At 39.0% G+C, this 16,967-nt stretch overlaps 2 protein-coding genes across 4 annotated transcripts in view; one reads left to right on the plus strand and one right to left on the minus strand.

The window, feature by feature from the left end:
* LOC139473490 (mitogen-activated protein kinase kinase kinase 13-B-like) overlaps positions 1–16,967 on the plus strand; it is an 83,611-nt gene that overhangs the window by 13,315 nt on the left and 53,329 nt on the right. For 2 of the 3 annotated variants that reach the window (XM_071256100.1, XM_071256102.1), the window contains exon 2: positions 13,656–13,772. The gene's annotated coding sequence lies outside the window, so the exon portion shown is untranslated. Of the gene's footprint in view, positions 1–1,835; positions 1,925–13,655; positions 13,773–16,967 lie in introns of those variants that run through there. The other variant, XM_071256103.1, reaches the window with a different exon arrangement.
* On the minus strand, positions 5,902–8,531 carry LOC139473426 (uncharacterized). Its single transcript, XM_071255995.1, has 4 exons — positions 8,435–8,531; positions 7,920–8,010; positions 7,597–7,780; positions 5,902–5,931 (listed from the first exon to the last, which is right to left on the minus strand). Exons 1-4 carry the CDS (start codon positions 8,529–8,531, stop codon positions 5,902–5,904), a joined length of 402 nt encoding a protein of 133 aa, XP_071112096.1.

The raw sequence follows: 16,967 nt of genomic DNA on the forward strand, positions 1-16,967 counted from the left end.
CATCTTGTCTGCTGAGACTGCATAATATAATGTGCCTCCATGTGTCTCAATCTCTTCCTGAGTCATGTGTAGTGAGGTGCGGTGGCAGACAGTGTCCTGCTTCATTAATGTAGGAAAGGGGTACTACACCTGACAGTACTTACATATTCGATCATGGTTGCTCATTTTATAACAATGTTATGAAAAACAAATTATTGCTGGAAAGATAGTTGCTCATGGCAGTTATTTCTGTCTTGCATCCTTTACAAACATTTTTCAGGGAGCGTAACACATAGTGCAAACATTTTTGCTGATGTTACAAGAGCATAAACTGATAAAACTGAGTATTTAAGGAAATGCAAAATGCAACATTATTGTAGCTATCATACATATGTATTTGAATTATAAATCAGAAACTTTGACATCTTAATTAAAACAAAGAATTTATTGAAATGAAATGAAATGAAATGTTTCTGTTATGAATACAAATATGCTGATTTGACAAATATTTCAGGTTTGCATAATTGACACAATTTGAAATTGTTTCATTAAAAGTATGAAGGAAATCAGTATTCCATAAATTGAATCTTTCCAGGTCCACACTGTCACATTATAGCCATGTAATTACCAAATTTGTGTGCTGGGTACAGGATGAGGGTTGTGGGTCAAACAATGCTTACAGTACACATACCAGGACATGGACTGCAACAACCTGAGCATAACTTTGTCATTACATCATGATTGATTCAACTCTCAAGTGTGCCCACATGCAAACTGTAGTACTCCCAAGACATCCAGTGTAGTGACATCATCCAGCCGGCCCTTTGTTTGTGGACCCTCAATGGGACGACTGGGACGCTGCATGCAGGAGGAAGGGGGGATCGGGGGGGAAGAGGAGTGGGGGAGGAATACCTGTAGCTTTTATCACTTGTGAGTCATGGCTACCTGTAACGAGTCACAGGTGAAAACGAGCATTAGAGAGGAAGTCACCTTTCACATGTTTAATTCCAGGATGGTACTGGGCAAATACATTACATGATTAAGTCTTTCAAGTTAAATCTGGTTTTACAGTTGGCAAAGTTACACCCATCCTTTCAGATTGAAAGTTGATTGAAAGTTCAGCAGTTTGAAAAGATACGCAGATATTTAGACATTACTTTTAAGTGGGTAGTTTGAAGGTGAAATTGAATTTGAAATGTTTCAATTTAAAAAGAAATTCTATTAGATATGTAACTATCTAATATACTTTGACATTACCTGCTTTGAAGTAAACGACCAGTGGTAGAGAAATATTGAATATTGCTGATGTCAGCATGTTATAGACATTATTAGAAAGATAAATAACATATTTTATTTAATATAGCATATTTGTTTTGTATTTCAAGTTTTGAAAATATAGATTTGGTCACAACCAAGCAATATATTAAGAATCAATTCATTTTGTTTTATTAATTTGAACTCTATAAAGTACTTTCCTCGAGTGCTAAATATATGAAATATTTATTATTTCCTTTGTTCAGGTGAATAAGTAATAAACTTTCAGTAACCGAAATAAAACATTGAAAGGACAGTTCACAATTAAATAACAGCTTAGTAACTGATAGCAGTATATAGCAGTGTTATCTGTAGGATTTAGGATCCATATTTATCATGTTTATTGTGGCAGCCATGTAATAAGATATGCATGTCACGACATCAGCATTCAGCCACAACACAGCTTTAGGAGATACACATGTAGCATGATGTTCTATTAATAGCTATGACAAATTCAAGGTTCCCAGTGGCCAAACAATGCTGTCTGATTGGCTGAGTGTTGTGAGTTACCTGTAGGAGTCGTTTGAGGTATTTGAGTTGAGTTTGGCTGTGTGGGACATCACCAGCTGGGTGTGACCTGGATTGCTGAGTTGTGTATCTTGGCGAGGGGCCTCTTATCTGTTATATGTAGGTAGGTAATCAGTGTGTAGTTCACTTTGTACCTGGTGTTACCATACTCAATGTTGACTTGTATTCGTTGTTGGTGTAGTTGCTGTTTTATCTGAAAAATATAGTAATGCTTTACTTAATATGTCTATGTTATGATGGATGAGGCGTTTATAGTAGTTGACAGTGTGTATGCTTATTTTGCTATTGACTTGACATGAACTTTGAAGTACTTTAGTTGTTATTACATGGGATATATTGCAGAAGAATGTATGAGGACACTTGCAGCAGCAGCTCCGTGTTATCAATCACCTGCTATATATACGTGATATAGTGAAGTCTGGATTTACTGTGTGGCACCTGATCAGTCTGCTTTGCTGGGAGGGACTTTGAGAGGCTGTCAAATAAAACGGGAACATTATGTTAGTTCCATTTGTCTAACCGCCCCAAACAATTTCAACTGCCAGCCATCACACAACTTCAACCATGGTACCAGCATCATGTTGTATGTTATTAGGGTGACATCATAAGTTGTAGCAGGATCACAAGGGGTACAATGGGTTTTATGCGTCCCTCATTAGGTTTTATTCCACGAGCCAGAGGACGCATAAGACCCCATGTACCCTTAGTAATCCTGCTACAACAAATTATCTTACCCACATGTTTTAATGTGACATTGTAAAAGAATTAATACAACTTCAATATGGATAGAAAACACTGTTCGATTGAGCTGAGGTTAACTTGTGCTATGTCACGTGACTTCCATTGACTCGGAAAAAGCGTGCAGTTTTGACTTTGACAAGCAAGGTGACTAGGGTTCCAGGGTTACATCACAGCTAAGTTCTATATTTCACATTCTAAGAGTTTTTATTGTGTAACTTTTAATTATCATGGCTAATATTAATCATGTTAATTCTTGGATTAACCTAGGATTGGTTACATTACCAAGTTGCGTGATGATGCCATCACAGTCAAGGGATTTTATCTACCGATGTTTACAGGGCTCGTTCTAGAATCGATCCTGTATATTTAATTCCAAGCTTTAATTAGGATTTGACTTTATGCTGACTTATATAACTTTTTGACAGCTCTTGGAAGTGTGACCATGTACAAGATTTTCCAGTTCAGTGAATAATTAATAAACTCGTTATTGAACTTTACCTGCTTGTTGTGTGATCCTTCTGCATTACACTAGTTTCTACATTCGTAACTTTGTAGATCCTTGTGATATATTTTCGCTAAGCCTCATCTCCAAGCTCCGGTATTTATTTTGTCACATTTTGTGACTGGTTGCAACATCCATGTATTTTAGTAGTTTGTCCATGAGTAATTATCTACGAGTCTTTGGCTGTTCTGTTACAGTATGGTAGCACAGCCTCATTCAGAAAACATGGATACAATGTCTTAAGCCCTCTCTTTCTACAAACTTGTTAGAACAATTATAAACTGATTCACCCACAAGACAGCACTTAGAAAGGATACTACTAGCCCATCCACCTTGTTAGAAAAAATCATGGGAAGTACAGAGCGGAAAACATGGAAATTGAACACTGAACTCAGTGTGAACTGATTGTATATACAAAGAATGAATAACATGGCAAATGGAGCTATCTGTCCAATGTTGGAAAAGTAAGTAAAATATCACTCAATAAACATGACACACAGTTCTTTGTTAAGTCAAGGGCACTGCTCATAAGGGTCGGTTGCACCTCGAACAGTGGAGAGGATAGAAAGAAACAAAGGGAACTGGGTTTCAGATATAACTGTATTTGTTTCCATGACTACATGGCCAATGATCAACAATTCTTTACTTATTTTATCAGCTAACTGTAAGGTCACACCTTATAAGTATATCATCCCAAGTAATAAGACATGTTTTATTTTGTCCAAATGATTTTTCATGGTTGTAAACATTCTCTAAGTGGTTGTGTTAGGTTACCTATTCATTTTACAAGATTTACAAATTCAAAGAAAGGATTTTTAATTTCTAAGATCCAGGAAACCATGAGATACAAGATTCATATTTGCTCTGCCGCTCTGCAAAATTTATGTGTATTAGGTTAGCCAAGGAAACAATCATTCATAATACAGCTGCAGTGAAATATTCATATACTAGTAATGGTAATGTAAAACCAGCCTATTTCTTTTAACAACAACTGGAAGGGTGTGTATTTTTACCACTGAGTACATTAACTGGTGAATACAAACGCTCAAGTATTGTTATCTGCAGCCAGACATGGCATGAATATTTCATACAAGGATCAAATAATTACTTTGTGTCTAATAATGGTATCTCAAATTTTCCCTTGAAGCATGCCTAGCGGTTCTGCTTGAGTGAGATTTATGACGTCAGGTCACATGACAATCTATTATTCATCAGTTTAGATAAAAGAAGATGCTTAATGTTTAATAACTTCGTTCACTTGCTCTAGTACCTTGGTCGCCACGATTCATTATCACCTGTCCAATTGTAACGGAATCTTTGATTGGTTCATAAATCTCCATGTTGTTCATACAGTGTGTCGAGGCATTAGGGCTTGTCAGGGCACGCAATTGATCCCATCGTCGTGACGACAGTGATGCTAGTGTCTGATTCTGACACAAGTGAGAGGGTTCGGAACACGATAATGCCATCACAGGTGAATTTGTCTAGGCAGGTGAGGAAGCGCACAGGAGAAAATAATCAATTTTTTCGAAGTGGTTTATCAATACTGTATTTCTTCCTTGCCTAAAAAGACAAGGGACTTGGCCTCAGGGCCTACAAAATGAACATTCTCAAACATTTGGCTAAAAGCTTTGTCAGTGTGATTGATGAGAAGGTATGAAATGAACAAATTGTTAATCGATGTATTGACTTTTTGTACAACAGGGCCTGAATGAACCACTGCACAACATAGCCTAAAATGGTCTAAGATTTGTTTTTTGATTGCAATAAGACAGAGGACATGATCCGTACATGGGAGACCAGGGCCAGGTAATTAGGTGGAAAGGAAGGAACTATATTCCCAGGATACGGAAGGGAAAAGCCAAGTGTTTATATTTGGAATAAACATGCAGCACTTCTTGTTATGCCCTTAATTTAGAATGACTTTTTTAAAAGGTTGGTAGGCCACAATATAATAATTATCAGATTTTCGTCCAATTTTGTCACAAATCAGCCTGGACTGTTGGAGGCATTTTATTTTACATTTTTGAACTGTTTAAGTCATCTGTGTACCTTTATTATCTGTTGCAGATGTGATTCATGTGAGGTGTGAATGTTGGGTAGGACTGTGCAGTGTGTAGAGAAAGGAGTAGAGAATGGAATAGAGAAAGGAGTAGAGAATGGAGTAGAGAAAAGTGTAGAGAAAGGAGTAGAGAATGGAGTAGAGAAAAGTGTAGAGAAAGGAGTAGAGAATGGAGTAGAGAAAGGTGTAGAGAAAGGCGTAGAGATGGGCGTAGAGATGGGCGTATAGAAAGGAGTAGAGAAAAGTGTAGAGAAAGGTGTAGAGAAAGGAGTAGAGAAAGGCGTAGAGAAAGGAGTAGAGAAAGGCGTAGAGAATTGAGTAGAGAAAGGCGTAGAGAAAGGTGTGGAGAATGGAGTAGGGCGTAGGGAAAGGCGTAGAGAAAGGAGTAGAGAATGGAGTAGAGAAAGGCGTAGAGAAAGGTGTGGAGAATGGAGTAGGGCGTAGGGAAAGGCGTAGAGAAAGGAGTAGAGAATGGAGTAGAGAAAGGCGTAGAGAAAGGTGTGGAGAATGGAGTAGGGCGTAGGGAAAGGCGTAGAGAAAGGTGTAGAGAAAGGTGTAGAGAAAGGCGTATAGAAAGGCATAGAGAATGGAGTAGAGAAAGGTGTAGAGAAAGGCGTAGAGAAAGGCGTATAGAAAGGCATAGAGAAAGGCGTAGAGAGAGGCGTAGAGAAAGGCGTAGAGAGAGGGGTAGAGAAAGGCGTAGATTTGAATTGCTGATTTGAATTCCTATTTTTCTATGTGTTTTGTTCAAATAAAGTACAATTGATAGGCATTTTCAAAACTTTATCAGCTGCTGTTGGAAGAGCTGTGCAAAAATCATGAAACAATGAAAATATGAAACAGAATTTTTGAAACAATGAATAAATGAAACATTAAAAAAATAAGAAACAAAGAATAAACGAAACAATGAATATATGAAACAATAAATAAAGTTAATCTGCTCATTGTGTTTGGGATCTCTAAGTAAGAATGGTCTCATTTTGAACATGTTGAAATTTACCACCCAAATGTCCATTTAGCAAAAGAAGTTTGCAATTCAAAGGAAGTCACCAAAAGAACAGTTTGTTCATTCTTGATTAATGCCCTCAACTGTGAATGCATAATGTCTTTATCTCTTTGTTTGTCTACAAGGCATGCTAATGATGCAAATGGCAGTAAAAACACACTTGAACAACGTTATTTTCCTTAACTGGATTTTTTTTGTTTCACCCCATCCGATCACAAGAAGCAACCTTTGGTGTTGATGTTGAATGCTAGGTATGTATTGTCTGGTTGTTAAGTCTGCTCTTTGATTATTGATCTTTAGTACCTTTAAGATTCGTATTAATTAGAAAACGACAGCTGTATGTCTAATTCTGGAAACATAGTTTTATTTTTATCAAGGAGGCGTGGGTTGTATCAGTTGTATGGAGGGAGTGGGCACTGAACAAGGGGACCTGGCTGATCAATATATCCTCCTTTACGATACCCCCCTGTAAGCCAGGTCTGCTACGCATGACTGGCTTGCTTTGTTAGCCTTGTTTTCAATCTTCAAAGAAGTGATGCTGACAGGACAAATGAATTGAAGTGGCGCCCTTTGTTGATCTTATCAGGAACGTATTGTGTTATGACAATGTCATTAGTGTGTATCATATATACATGCTGATGACCTTGTCCAGTTCTAGACATTTTACCATTGTTTACTTACACAATGTGTCAGTTTAGTTTCAGTTACGTGGAATTTGGATAATTTTGTATGATATTAAAAGATGCACAATTGCTTTTTCCTCCATTCTTCAGTGAAAGAGACTTCATTCACTGTTATTTTACTCATAAAAAATGGATATTGATTAATGGTAGGACAGACTAATCAGATGTCTAGACAATCACTGACAATTTGAAAATGGATGTGAATGCTTAATTGTCATTTGGGCTTCAATTAATATGAGTCCTGGAGTTTTATATTTGATCAACCTATTGCTAGTCCTACATCACAGAAGAGATCACCAAAGGACAAGCTTGAATGGCGTTCCTTTTTGATCTACTCGTAGGATAAAAGTTATAGAAACTTTGTAATGTAAATTATCAGACCTGTTTAATATGGCTCAGAGAACTAGCCTTTTTCTTTCCTACACTAGTTAATGTTTGACTTCTGTCATGTTCAGTTACACACTAATGGCAAAAAATGAGTTCTTGGGACAACTGTGTTATGGGTGGGTATGTATTGTGGGTACATCAGCGTTTCTGGGTACATATGCCTGATGGTAGATCTGTGTTCTAGATACAACTGTTGCTGGGTACATCTGAGTTCTAGATACAACTGTTTCTGGGTACATATGTGTTCTGGGTACATCTGTTTCTGGGTACATATGTGTTCTTGGTACAACTGTTTCTGGGTACAACTGCGTTTCTGGGTACAACTGTTTCTGGGTACATATGTGTTCTTGGTACAACTGTTTCTGGGTACAACTGCGTTTCTGGGTATATATGCCTGCTGGTAGATCTGTATTCTGGGTACAACTGTTTCTGGGTACATATGTGTTTTGGGTACAACTGTTTCTGGGTACATATGTGTTTTGGGTACAACTGTTTCTGGGTACATATGTGTTTTGGGTACAACTGTTTCTGGGTACATATGTGTTCTAGATACAACTGTTTCTGGGTACATCTGTGTTCTAGATACAACTGTTTCTGGGTACATATGTGTTCTAGATACAACTGTTTCTGGGTACATATGTGTTCTGGGTACAACTGTTTCTGGGTACAACTGTTTCTGAGTACATATGTGTTCTAGATACAACTGTTTCTGAGTACATATGTGTTCTAGATACAACTGTTTCTGGGTACATATGTGTTCTGGGTACAACTGTTTCTGGGTACATATGTGTTCTGGGTACAACTGTTTCTGAGTACATATGTGTTCTAGATACAACTGTTTCTGAGTACATATGTGTTCTAGATACAACTGTTTCTGAGTACATATGTGTTCTAGATACAACTGTCTCTGGGTACTTATTTGTTCTGGGTACAACTGTTTCTGGGTACATATGTGTTCTGGGTACATCTGTTTCTGAGTACATATGTGTTCTAGATACAACTGTTTCTGAGTACATATGTGTTCTAGATACAACTGTTTCTGGGTACATATGTGTTCTGGGTACAACTGTTTCTGGGTACATATGTGTTCTAGATACAACTGTTTCTGGGTACAACTGTTTCTGGATACAACTGTTTCTGGGTACATATGTGTTCTAGATACAACTGTTTCTGGGTACATCTGCGTTTCTGGGTACAACTGTTTCTGGGTACATATGTGTTTTGGGTACAACTGTTTCTGGGTACATATGTGTTCTTGGTACAACTGTTTCTGGGTACAACTGTTTCTGGGTACTTATGTGTTCTAGATACAACTGTTTCTGGGTACATATGTGTTCTTGGTACATCTGTTTCTGGGTACAAATGTGTTCTGGGTACAACTGTTTCTAGGTACATATGTATACTGGGTACAACTGTTTCTGGGTACATATATGATCTGTTACATCTGTGTTCTTGATACATCTTTATACTCTAAGGAACGTTTCCATCTTGGTAAAGCTACATCTCATGTACATCAGCTTCCCAAATCTATGTTAAAACTCCTATTGAAGACCTCCTGGAGTGGCTGTTCTGTTTGTATGATTATTGGTCAGAACAGATGCTCGTTTCAGCCTTGTTGCTCAAGCCGACTTAGATGAGTATTTGGTGGTTACAATGTGGGTTGTTGTTCTTGCTATCAATCACTGGGTGGCTGACATGATTTTTCTTTACTATTGGTGACAGATAAAACCTAATATCCTGTACACAGTTACAGCTTCAAAACTGGACCTGACTTGTATGTGGAAGCTCTGGCATCTAGACAGTGTCTCTTTACAGGCTAAAACTTTAGCATCCATATGATAAGATGAAGGTCTTTGATAGAACTTGACGTTATGAATATTTTGATACCTAAATATCCAGTTTTGTCAAAACAGGTTTGTTCATAACTCTACATCTATTTCAGGTGGATGATTGTTGGCTCCGTGGTATAGGGTGCTGCTTTGTGGGGCTGTTTACTTACCGGGGAAATGTATATGCCAGGCTGGTCAAATGAATCCCAGATTTGCCCTTGTTTGAGCTTGTTATACCAGTACTATACCCATGCCTGTGAGTAAGCCTTTATGACTGTTCTGAAAAAAACCCCAAAAATTTATGTTGGACTTGAGTAGAGGTCTGGAAAAAAATTGGTTTTAATGGTGGCTGAAATATTGATAGAAATGAACAATTATTTCTAAATTTCAATCTTATTCATCAGAAGATTATCATTAATCTCAGTGTCCATTTCTGCCAAATACATGACACTCTCAGGACTTCAAAGAAAAAGCAAAGATTTCCAATTTGCATCAAGGCATTGATGAATCTGACCCCATGACCTTGAGGGCATACTTGGCGTTGACTGTTGCCTCATGGCAATTTTCAGGCCATCAAATTAGTCTGATTTTCCTCAGTCCTTTATATCAACATAGAAATGGTTTTCCCATATGCTTTGCATTACGAAACATTGAAGCAATCTTGCTAAGATAATATCATTGTTAACCTGGCCATATTCTCTGCGTACTTTCCTCAGAGAGGATATTGATCATGTCTAAATTAGTTATTATCACATTGTAATCGTCAGTCAATAAACTTGGAGACAGCATGTCGGCTACGAGGCTTAAATGACAGAACATGAAAGACTGTTGTTTTGTTGGTAATTAAGAGTATATAACCTCCTATTGAAAAAATACCATACCATTTGAAATAAGATTGATTGGAAAATGTTTCTTGGTATTGCTGGGATGAAGTTGATGTGAAGTGAGATGCTTGCCTCTTATCTTTGTCACATGAAATTAACCATTATTATGTAATGAGTTATCTTTTTGTTCAGTCAATACCAGGTACAATCATGCTTATGATATTGCGTGTGAAACAGCCTGTTGTTGTAACTTTGGGATCTAATTGTTCATGAAAGGATTTGTTAACAGGGCTTTTGATGCTTTTCGGATTCACTTCCAGTGTTAACTTTTAATTTAACCACACTGTTACACTGGATTATTTAATGTCGTGAGTTGGACTTAAGCACAGATTAAATTTTTTTTTTGAAAATGTGATTTATTCATAGTCACTTGAGTTTTGTATTTGATTATTGGAGTTTTGGTATCTGATTACTTACTATAAGCCCATGAAGATTCGGATTAGAATTGGTTTTCAGCAACCCATACTTCTTATAAGAGGCGAGTCAGAGGTTCGGGTGGTCAGGCTCACTGATGCATATCATATTTGACTGAGTCTAAACTTACTACCCGGGTGCCAACCTCCCTATTACATGAGCCTACCCGGGTGCCCACCTCGCTATTACATGAGTATACCCGCGTGCCTACCTCCCTATTACATGAGCCTACCCGGGTGCCTACCTCCCTATTACATGAGCCTACCCGGGTGCCCACCTCCCTATTACATGAGCCTACCCGGGTGCCCACCTCCCTATTACATGAGCCTACCCGGATGCCTACCTCCCTATTACATGAGCCTACCTGGGTGCCCACCTCCCTATTACATGAGCCTACCCTGGTGCCCACCTCCCTATTACATGAGCCTACCCGGGTGCCCACCTCCCTATTACATGAGCCTACCCGTGTGCCTACCTCCTATTACATGAGCCTACCCGGATGCCCACCTCCCTATTACATGAGCCTACCCGGGTGCCTACCTCCCTATTACATGAGCCTACCCGGGTGCCCACCTCCCTATTACATGAGTCTACCCGGGTGCCTACCTCCCTATTAAATGAGCCTACCCGGGTGCCCACCTCCCTATTACATGAGCCTACCCGGGTGCCCACCTCCCTATTACATGAGCCTACCCGGGTGCCTACCTCCCTATTAAATGAGCCTACCTGGGTGCCCACCTCTCTATTACATGAGCCTACCCGGGTGCCTACTTCCCTATTACATAAGCCTACCCGGGTGCCCACCTCCCTATTACATGAGCTTACCCTGGTGCCTACCTCCCTATTACATGAGCCTACCCGGGTGCCTACCTCCCTATTACATGAGCCTACACGGGTGCCTACCTCCCTATTACATGAGCCTACCCGGGTGCCCACCTCCCTATTACATGAGCCTACCCGGGTGCCTACCTCTCTATTACATAAGCCTACCCGTGTGCCTACCTCCCTATTACATGAGCCTACCCGGGTGCCCACCTCCCTATTACATGAGCCTACCCGGGTGCCTACCTCCCTATTACATGAGCCTACCTGGGTGCCCACCTCCCTATTACATGAGCCTACCCGGGTGCCTACTTCCCTATTACATAAGCCTACCCGGGTGCCCACCTCCCTATTACATGAGCCTACCCGGGTGCCCACCTCCCTATTACATAAGCCTACCCGTGTGCCTACCTCCCTATTACATGAGCCTACCCGGGTGCCCACCTCCCTATTACATGAGCCTACCCAGGTGCCTACCTCCCTATTACATGAGCCTACCTGGGTGCCCACCTCCCTATTACATGAGCCTACCCGGGTGCCTACTTCCCTATTACATAAGCCTACCCGGGTGCCCACCTCCCTATTAAATGAGCTTACCCTGGTGCCTACCTCCCTATTACATGAGCCTACCCGGGTGCCTACCTCCCTATTACATGAGCCTACCCGGGTGCCTACCTCCCTATTACATAAGCCTACCCGGGTGCCCACCTCCCTATTACATGAGCCTACCCGGGTGCCCACCTCCCTATTACATAAGCCTACCCGGGTGCCCACCTCCCTATTACATAAGCCTACCCGTGTGCCTACCTCCCTATTACATGAGCCTACCCGGGTGCCCACCTCCCTATTACATGAGCCTACCCGGGTGCCCACCTCCCTATTACATAAGCCTACCCGGATGCCTACCTCCTATTACATGAGCCTACCCGGGTGCCCACCTCCCTATTACATGAGCCTACCCGGGTGCCCACCTCCCTATTACATGAGCCTACCCGGGTGCCCACCTCCCTATTACATGAGCCTACCCGGGTGCCCACCTCCCTATTACATGAGCCTACCCGGGTGCCTACCTCCCTATTACATGAGCCTACCCGGGTGCCTACTGTGGGTCTCATGAGCTAGGTACAACATGTACGACTGGGGACCGTAATGCGAACATTAGTGACTTGTAGTGTTACCATAGAGTTTAAGATAATAATTGTCATTAAACAATATATCACGTGACTAACTACTGGTCTGGGTAGTCCTGTGGGTACCGGAGTCTTACTCAGTACCCACCCGACCTGAGTACCCGAGTTACCCGTCCCCTCAGCCCTATGTCATAGTACCCGAAATGCGTACATTGCTGAGTGCGGCATTAAACAATATATGAACAAACAAACAAACAAACAAAAACAAGCAAAGGTTCTTTCATTAAACTTTCAAAGATCATATTGATCAAGAAATAGTGGAATTAGTCAGGACGACTGATACGATTGATTTGAGAGTGAATAATTTAATGATGTTCAATTTACTCCGAAAACAATGCTGTCTACTTCTCATATTCAACCTTTTGTTGAACTTGGCCATATTATGGTTGCCTTTACAAGGGTAAAGCTAATAGCACTTAATGATTTGATACTGAATAATGATATTTGTTGATGTAAAGAAGGCCATAAGACCAGGTGGATGCAGCTAAACACCTTCGGGAAAGGGCCATGGAATAACACTAACAACTGCATATCAACTATCAAGGGATTTCAGTTTGCAATTTCCAAATTCTTAGGGGTGACATACTTTTATTTAGGAGGTAAACCTACTGTTCGTGGATGATGAATGTTGTACCGAAATCTTACCCTCATTTTTCATTTGTTGGTTTCAAATGAAATTAAGATGCTATCAGTTTGATATTCTTCTAATTTTCATATACAGGAAGTTTATCTACATTCTACCATGACTGATTTTAATCCAATGAAATCATATTCATAACTTAAGACACATTTCATCCAAATTGATCAACCTTGTGTATAGCATGACAGAGTCTTAGTAGAATTCATGTTTTATGGATTCTCTCAGCAAAATTGGATCTGGTTGGGATTTACATGGTTGAAACATTATTGCTTGTCATTTCGAAAGTACATACACAAATTTTATACTACTCTATGTTGGATTATGAATTTTGACTCAGTGCCATTCAGCATTAACTTTTTTTGTCTTGCATACCACTGATTATATGTCAGACCAATTCACCAGTTAGATTCTGTCTGGACCATCAAGTTGTATGATCTTATAGATATATTCATTGCTTCTTTCATGCAGTGTCAGTTGAGCACAGCTCCATCCTAATGCTTTTTGTTTCAGCCTTACAACTGTGCAAAGAATATTTGCCAATTTTAAATTAAATCTTACACGATACAAGTTTTTTTTTGTTCAAATATTTTGTTTTGTGGATAAAAATTTCTGTTTCAGCGTAGAAAAGATAAATGCTTCTTGCTGTGTAAATTATTTTTGTGTTTGTGTAATAGGAATCCAATGGAGTTGGAATGGAATGGAAACATGCTTGAAAGTCGGGCCGATTGGAGAAATATCAACTTGCACAATATCTCCGAACAGAGATCATCTGTCTAGTGAAAGTATTACAGGTAGGTTATAAGCCGCCTCCCACACACTTGTCTGAAGGCCATATGTGTACAACCAAGACTACACTGACTTCGTGGCCTGCTGACCTAAAGTGGGACTGGCCTGGACAAATTGGCATCCAATGCTAGTTAAATTAATAACTCTACTTTGTAATTCTGCTTACAAATATTTGATGATATAGACCAGTATCTCAGTTAATGATTTCCCTGATCAGACATGGACATTGTCCTAGTTTCACACATCTGGACCAAGCCTGTAGGAAGTGGCAGCAGACTATGTAGCCCTCCTATAAGTACAACCGTCTTCGCCATATTAAGTGCCCTGCTTTAGTTATTTGATGAATCTCTAGACAAATCTGTGAGTAATCTATATGAGCACCCTCTGCTAACACTAAAACTTTACATCACAATATCTGTTTTCATATGTATATTTTTTACAGAAACCAGCTGCATAGGAGGGCATAATTGCCAAGTAAATATAATGGAAAATGTTTTTAGGCTCATCGACATTTCAACAATTTATTAACCACTGTTCGATCTCTGAAAAAAATGAATCCTTGTATTTTAAGGTGCTTATTATGGCAAATACGGTATATGTGTCTAAGGGATGTCCCTGCAACTTGTAATGATGGTCAGATTGGGGTGTGGAAACTGTGGATGATCTGCTACGCTGCATTTGTTTTTTGTTCCTGAATATATGAAATAGCAAGATCATATTTGTGTAGTCAAAAAAAATAATATTTATTTTGTTTTTTAATCTAGACATTTCAATGTGGATTAAGTGTATAAATGTGAATTCTTAATAATGATTGAAAAGTATTAAAAGTAATTATGATTTTCATTGTGAAATTAAAATTGTCTTTACATTATATTCCTCTATTAATAAATGCCATCCTATGACGTTTTCTAACACTGTTAAAAGTTTAAACATTTCAAATCTTAATCAAGTAAAAGATAACGCTCAAGTTGCCAATAAAAAGGTTTGGTATTAATGACAAAATGTTTTATTAAATATGTCAATATATTACATGACAAGACAAGTATTCATCACTTGTTACCATGGTGCTGAAGTTGATTATCGGGGCTTGTTGAATGAACTCGGTGACCAAAATAGTGGACCTATCCCACTGATCATTGTTAGTACTGTCTTGCCTCTAAGTAGAATCTTTGAAGATGCACTATAACATGTCTGAAACTGACATCCTACACTGCCTCTCACTACCATGATCACATCACGCTATGGCATTGACTTATCCTTGGTCAATAACATTTGGAATATCGCTGGCCGCTATTGTTGGCATTTTGTGATCCATTCCAACAAGATAATCTAATAATACAATTTGTTGTCGCAGGGAAATGTTCGTAGGTCTACCCTATTTTGGCTTCTTCATTAGGAAATCTTGGATCTTATTGGTTGAAGCTTACAATAATCAGCGTGTATTTGGGAGGGATGGCAGTGACGTTACAATTGTCTTAGTGAAGACAGACTCAGAACATTTCTCTCGGATGGAATTGCGACAAAGGCTTATAGGCCATTTTGTGATTTGATGTATAAGTGACATCTCCTCTTGCACAGATGGACTGATGAACAAGACACTTGGCATGCATGGTCTTACCAGTAATAACATCACCATTTGTTGAAGTAATTATAATCCATTTATTTCTTTTGATTTTAATATTTAAAATGATTGAATTTGAAGACGAAATTTCTTCCCTGAAACTTCTTCACCTAGCAAGCTGATCCATCCTACCAAAAAAGTTGCAAGTCATGGGCTGATGTCTCAATGTCTGAAAATGAAAGCAGGAAATTTATCATAGAGAATAGACGAAGATAATGGATGAACCACAGATCCTAGTTCAGTCGGTTTCTTGCTTGAATGTCCCATACTACACATATGTACTTATATTTCACACAACCATTCAGTATTTTGTCGACTTCTCCATTGACACAATATATCAGTCAACTCATCGGTCCCATATGTACAAAAATCTTGTAGGCTCACTAGAGTTGTTCTTGCAATTTCAAGATACTAAATTGAAATTTCAAGATACAAGTCGGCATTTCAAGATACATACTTTGATATTTCAACTTAAAATCTTAAAATTTTTACTTATCATCTTGAAATTTCAACAAAGTATCTTGAAATTTCAACATAGCTTCTTAATATTTCAACTAAGAGTAAATTTCAGCTTATTATCTTCGAATTTCATGATCATTATCTTGACAAGTCAACTTTTTTCAACAAATTTCAAATACGTTTCTCGACATTTCAACATAGTATCTTGATGTTTGAACTGAGTATATTGAAAATTCATTTAAGAATTGAAAGTCAGTTTGGATGGGTTCATGAAAGTGTGAACGATTTTAAAGCGCTGGTAAACTGTGTGAACCTTCGAGCTTGCATAGTTTCATTCTCTGAACAAATTTACAAACAATATTTGGGATAAATCAAATCTTAAAAATAGGTTACAGGAAGTTGAACAAAAATATAAACATGACCTCGATGCACCGACCGAGGCGAGGTCAATAATCAAGCGCGGATTTATACATGACGTCACATAAGTTTGTAAAGAGGTGTATTTCGAGTCGAACGGTAGCATGATATTTACTGCTGTTGAAAATGACGTTCATGGAGCAGTTATGGAAAACACCCCGACGCGTGAACCCTCTCATGGCACTAGCAAATTGGGAATATCACCGATTTATGAATGTGTCGCTTGTGTTTGGATAATCGCAAACCTATTCGGACGATGCTGAATGGACTGGTGGGGGTTGAACGGAGTGTTCTGAAACTTGTGTGTTTTGTGATAATTTTCAACGTCAGGGTATGTTATTTTTGGAGTTTAGGAATTGACGCGTGTGCTGAAATACTTTGCTTAGCTGGTGTTTCTTGTCACCTGAGATGGAACTACTGTATGACCTGATACCAGTTTCATTTCTGTGCCCCGTCATTCCTCCTGTGACGCCGCTTCTCGGCCTAGAATGCACGGAGAAGGTCGGCCAACTCAGAAACCGGAATAGTAGATTTTTAATTCCGTCTACGGATATTTTCTCGATTCCGATGACCAATCAATAAAACAGGTAGGCAAGTTTTTTTTTTTTTTAATGTAAGTTTCTTTTCTTACCTTTTTATGTTTTATGGTTTCTCAAAATCTTAGATTTTTCCCACGATACGGTAGTAAATTGGATTTTAGTTT

This window comes from Haliotis cracherodii, unplaced genomic scaffold (genome assembly GCF_022045235.1).
Source record: "Haliotis cracherodii isolate W230 unplaced genomic scaffold, xgHalCrac1.p SCAF_29, whole genome shotgun sequence".
Lineage (NCBI taxonomy): Eukaryota > Metazoa > Mollusca > Gastropoda > Lepetellida > Haliotidae > Haliotis > Haliotis cracherodii.